The sequence below is a fragment of the Brassica oleracea genome, chromosome C5 (genome assembly GCF_000695525.1).
Source record: "Brassica oleracea var. oleracea cultivar TO1000 chromosome C5, BOL, whole genome shotgun sequence".
Taxonomy (NCBI): domain Eukaryota; kingdom Viridiplantae; phylum Streptophyta; class Magnoliopsida; order Brassicales; family Brassicaceae; genus Brassica; species Brassica oleracea.
In genome coordinates, this window is record NC_027752.1 from 39,215,253 (window position 1) to 39,221,211 (window position 5,959).

The 5,959-nt window shown below is 33.4% G+C and overlaps 1 protein-coding gene across 1 annotated transcript; it reads right to left on the minus strand.

The window, feature by feature from the left end:
• Positions 1-784: 784 nt before the first annotated feature.
• LOC106293006 (auxin-responsive protein IAA19-like) lies at positions 785-2,213 on the minus strand. Its single transcript, XM_013728675.1, has 3 exons — positions 1,723-2,213; positions 1,107-1,200; positions 785-1,025 (listed from the first exon to the last, which is right to left on the minus strand). Exons 1-3 carry the CDS (start codon positions 2,120-2,122, stop codon positions 935-937), a joined length of 585 nt encoding a protein of 194 aa, XP_013584129.1. The 5' UTR covers positions 2,123-2,213; the 3' UTR covers positions 785-934.
• Positions 2,214-5,959: the final 3,746 nt, after the last annotated feature.

The window sequence follows — 5,959 nt, forward strand, 5'->3', positions numbered from 1 at the left end:
TTCCTTAGTATTTTTTATGTAATATAATACTCCCTCCGTTCCTTAAAGATACATATTCTAGAAAAAAAATTTGTTTCTAAGAGATTCATTTTTTACATTTTCAATGCAAGTTTTATTAACTAATTGCAAACTTCAAAAATCTTAATTGCACTAATTGGTTTTTTATTGGCTTAAAATTGTGGAAAGAAGATAAACACAAAAAATTATGCAAATTTAATGTGTTTTATTAAAATGTGTGAAAAAAATAGAATATGGATCTTTTAGGAACAGAGGGAGTATATGGTAACCGAACAAAAGCAACACTCGGTTTTGATATCATCTTCATTAAGATCACATGTAAAGATACATTAAACCGATTTCAAATTATAAATTATAATCTTCATTAAGAAAAATACATTAAACCGATTTCAAGTTATAATCTCATTTGATATAGTGTGATCTCGAGTATACATTTAAACAACATTCGAGTATAGTAGTCATATGTAATATAATATATGTCAACCGGTTTTAAAATGATATAAAACACATTACCAAATAACTGGTTACTTCTTTCGTCTACATTGAGATTGTACGTTACCAAAATATACTATTAAAACATTATGCTAAGCTATAATTAATAAATAATGGCAAAGAATGTAATAAATCTAGTAAAGAGAGGGTTTTTAATTAGAGAGTGTGAGAGTGAATATGGTATTGCCACATAGGAAATGGCATGTTGGTTAATAATACATGAACATAAGGTTAGTCTTAAAAAATGTTCCTCTTTTAATATAAAAGGGATATATATATATATATATATATAGCTGTCTTTCTGGATATAATTATACAAACCATAACATATATAACATGAATAGGAAAAATGTTCTAGAGAATCTTGATACTTATTAAGGATAAATAATTAATCAGGTACTTGCTTCTTGTTCAAGTCATCAGATCACTCGTCTACTCCTCTAGGCTGCAGACCAAACCCGGTAGCATCCGATCTTTTCATAATCCTCAACCTCTTGCATGACTCTATGAACATTCTGCAAAAATCAAAATATCCGAACTCATATATAAGTTTATAATGAGATATAATCTAAGTCAAAAGATATGAACATGTATACCCCCATGGTACATCTCCAGCGAGCATCCAATCCCCATCTTTATCTTCGTATATGGTAACGTATTCGCAGTTATCACCATTTTTCAAGGCCACTCCTGCACACACACACACATATATCTATGTAAATTTCAATTGCGTCCAATTTTCTGGTGTAAGATCTCTAGTTTGAGATTGTTAACCCAAAACTGATGTAAAATGTAAATGAATAGTAGATTCTAGTTTTCTGCAAAGTTTTCAGAGGATATATATGTAGCGGTTTTGGAGTTAAAATGAGTCAGATCATCAAAAGCTGAAAATTCACCAATCAGAGATTTCTAGGACCATTCTCAGCTTAATATGAAACTCTCGTGATATAGTCGTATAGAAGAGTTCAACAACATTGGTAACACAACGTATTAATTAACCTAGTTATTATAGTTTTTTGGTTTAAAAAGATTTAACCTAGTTAAAAGATGAAATTAACCTAGTTATAATAGTTTCATTCCCACATTACGTATGAAAATACTTTAGTTCCTAATCCGATCTCTCATAATAAAATTTTGTTTCCTTCCAGTTCGACATAATCTAACCACTCTACTTTAAGTCTTTAAGTGAAAAAGAGATATTAATTTACTAACCAATGCCACGGACACCAAAGAGCTTATCGAGAGCAAATGCTAAGTCATCATAGTCTTGGCTCGAACCAAGATCTATCTTCCTTAAGTAAGGCACACCATCCATGCTCACTTTCACGTACCCTAACCCCACTTTTGTCGTCCAAGCTTCCTTACAGTTGTTCTTCCTCCGGTAAGAACAAACCGGCGGCCATCCCACCACCTCACTTTTCGCCGCGGGTGACTCATTAATTTTTTCCACGTCACCACCTGAAACGACACCACTTTCATCACTGTTACTTCCAGAAGACGTCATGATCATCTCCGTGAAGCCTCTCTTCTTCACAATCTTCTCCGTCACATCTCTCCCCGGAAGACCCAATCTCAGCTCAGTTATCTCATGCTCAACTCCACCTTTCTCCATGTTTTACCTTTTCTTTAATTATTTGTCAAAATATAACTATGATATACGAGAACTTTCTTCTCATACACACTTCTCTTGTTGTAGTAATGGCATACTACCGAGTCGTGCTTTATATGTTGCTTCGTTGGTTCACACGATCAAACCGATAGAAACCAATCAGAGATCAACAGGTGGTGTCCTTTGATATCTAAAGTCTTCTTTTTCAGTTTGTGTGGGGAGACAAAGTGGGGCAAAGACAGGTCAACTGAGGATGCGGTGGTCGGTCACATGAGAGACATAAGCTTGGTGTTGTTTTCTAATTTTCTACAAAATTAATTAAGACCGGCATTACAAAGAGGTTAAAGGGAACAGATCCTACGGTTGTGAAATTTTCTTGTGATTTTTCTCTGACCGTTGGATGATTGGAATACGAATCTCCTTCTGCTAATAAGTGCTAACATCCCATGTGTGTTCCTTTTGTAAAGATTCTTACAATGGTGTGCAGTTTACATGTTGCAATGGAATGTTTAATAAAGTGTTGAAACTGAGTTGGCATTCAACTAGTTTAAAAAATTAAACTCTGTTGAATTTCGTTGGAGAAGAAAGAGAATGTAGCATGGTCTCTTCCTATTGGCTGAGACAAAAGTGTGGGTTATGACTTTTTTTTTAATTGGCTGTGTTGAATTTCTTTTTTTTTCTCTCCTTCTACATTATTTGGTTCAATTATTGTAAATAAAATTATAATTTATTGAAAAAAAATATATTAAAATTTATCATTTTTTATATTCTATAAATAAAGACTTGTTTCATTAGATTTGAACACAGAAAAAAAAATCATCATTCACCTCTCAAACAATTCTCGTTACAAAAGATGGAAAATAAAAATTGTAGGGTAGGGTGTTGAATTTTATTTTAAACAAACCATTGTAGAGTATAAAAAATGAGTGGGTGTTGAATTATTAGTTGTAAGAGAAAGAAACTGATGTGGAATAAAGAAAAGATGATGTGGAGGGTGTTGTGTGTTGAATCTATTGTATATAGTCTAACTAGTAAATCACAACTACAGTATAGTTTTAAAAATAAGTTAGTTTATTTTATAGTGGAAATGAATCATAAAGTTTAGTCTATTTGTCCACATTTCTAATAAGAGCATAGAAATATTAAATTAAATCCTACCATTTTGGGATATGTTCGTTATACTTATAACTATAATTAAGGTATTTCAGCAATGATTTTTATTGGGTCACCGCGCGCATAAATCTCACATGGGGAGAGCATATACACCAAATATACTTTCTATGGACAGTAGCAAATATACTACGCGTTTAGTATGTGTTTTTAGACTAAACTTGAGTAAAACTGAATCTATTGGATCACATCAGTTCATTTTAGTACATATTTCAAACATCTATTGGAAATCTTGTTTGTCGTCTGCATGAAAAATTCTAACACGGCGACCATGTGTATTAAGTTTGAGTTCTTCATGCAATACGCATTAATTTCTAAAGTTTGTCGCAAACCAATGACTTTGAGCGGAGTAAACTAGGAGTAGTTTAGAAATGAGTTCAAACTTAATAGCCCCGCATTGGTTGGGTTGTTGCTAACTATCTTTAGCTCACCATACCAATAAAACACAAGAAGTAATGATGGAGTTTAGAGATGTAGGGACACGAGCATAGAAAAGAATTGATCGACCGTGTGTATGTGTGTGGGCTCCCTCTTGTCTAGAAACTTTGATTGATTGATGAACAGCAACAGGTTGGGCCACGTGAAATTATATGAAATACAACCACAGAAAGAGAGAGATGAGTCAATATTCCCATATTTCTAGTTTGTCTAGTTTAATTTTAATATTTCCAATGACTAACAAACGACATTTGTATCATCAAGTTATTTTTATAGATTTAGCATTGAGTATCCAAGTTCTATCATTCAGCGGCGAACATGCCACTTCGTAAAGAATTTTTTGCAAAGCTGACCACACTGGAGCACTCAAATCGGACTCCAATTGACGCATAAGCAAAATTTCACACAGCAAAATCTAACCTAAGTATGTAGCGAGTTCACACAATTGCCCATATATTATGAGAAAATAACAAGTTACACAGCGCAGCCAAACATGCGATTTTGTAGCATCAATGTGATATATGATGCTTTATTCCCCCCCAGACTCTAGAAACACCACCGCTTGCAATCTGGAAGTTTGTCATTCAACTTGGAGTATATAATAAAAAAAATGCTATTAATATAAAAAAATTCAAGTAGATAAGTATAAATTTCATGTGCTTCTACTCGAGTTTTGATCAGTGGCGGAACTAGACCTAAGTTTCATGAGAGTCATAATTCAATTATGATAGACAAAAAATACATCTAGGAGAGTTAAACATATGACATATGGGTCAAAGAAAGGTAGTTTAACCAATTCACCACAGCAACAACATTATTAATGCACGTACAAACAGTTATTTATAGGTTTCACATGGGTCAATTGACCACCCTCTCTCCAACGTTTTGATTGGAAAACTTTTATATTGATTGTGACCTGTCTCATGTTTCTTATACGTTAGGTCATTCTCCACGATTAATATTATGTTGCTTATGTTTTCGGTTACTTAAGTATAATATTACAAGCCTCACGAGTCATAATTATGTTCTAAAACTCTTATACATTCATAGCTTATCTTCCAACAAAATAAATGAGAGAGGTGTAGTTTTGATTAAATGGACGACAAAAAATAGAAAATAAACTGCAAGTATGTTCCCACGTCGATTAGCAGCGTAACCTAAATTATGAAACCGCAAACGCTTTTTTATTGTCAGTATTTTTAATACTTCAGTTCAAATAAAGCAGACAAAATATAAATTGCTTGTCTACATTCAGGATCAGGAAATATTTGGTTGGAAAGCATGAAGGGGGATTAAAAAAGAACAAAACTTAGGTTCACCCCATAGGGTGAACTTTTAAATTCACCTCTCATTCTAGAACCAATCAAATTGCCACGTAGATAATTAATTAAAAAATATTAAATTTATTTTAAAATAACTAAAAAAAATAATGCTAATTTTAACAACGCTGACACCGCCATCTAAACCGTAAACCCGAAATCTTAATTTTTTAACCCTAAACCGTAATTCTAAAACCCAAACTCTATACCCTAAACCCAAATCCTAAACCCTAAACCCAAACAGTAAACCTTAAATCCAAACCTTATACCCTAAACCAAATCCTAGACCCTAAACCCAAACAGTAAACCTTAAATCCAAACCTTATACCCTAAACCAAATCCTAGACCCTAAACCCAAACAGTAAACCTTAAATCCAAACCTTATACCCTAAACCAAATCCTAGACCCTAAACCCAAACAGTAAACCTTAAATCCAAACCTTATACCCTAAACCAAATCCTAGACCCTAAACCCAAACAGTAAACCTTAAATCCAAACCTTATACCCTAAACCAAATCCTAGACCCTAAACCCAAACAGTAAACCTTAAATCCAAACCTTATACCCTAAACCAAATCCTAGACCCTAAACCCAAACCGTATACCCTAAACCTAAATCTTAGACTTAAAACCCAAACCGTAAACCCTAAACCCAAACCCAAACCCTAAACCTAGATGCTATAAGGTTTAAGGTTTGGGTTTAGGGTCTAAGATTTGGGTTTATGGTTTGGGTTTAGGGTTTATGGTTTAGGGTTTATTGTTTGGGTTTAGGGTATACAATTTGAGTTTAGGGTATATAATTTGGGTTTAGGGTATAGGATTTGGGTATAGGGTTTAGGGTTTAGGGTTTGGGTTTAGGATTTAAGGTTTAGGGTTTAGAATTTAAAATTTAGGGTTTACGGTTTAAGTAACGGC

Coding starts and splice junctions, on each gene's coding strand:
- LOC106293006 (XM_013728675.1), bottom strand. CDS start 2,122: ATGGAGAAAGGTGGAGTTGAGCATGAGATAACTGAGCTGAGATTGGGT. Junction 1,201..1,722: donor CTTTGGTGTCCGTGGCATTG/GTTAGTAAATTA, acceptor GTGTGTGTGCAG/GAGTGGCCTTGAAAAATGGT. Junction 1,026..1,106: donor GCTGGAGATGTACCATGGGG/GTATACATGTTC, acceptor TGATTTTTGCAG/AATGTTCATAGAGTCATGCA.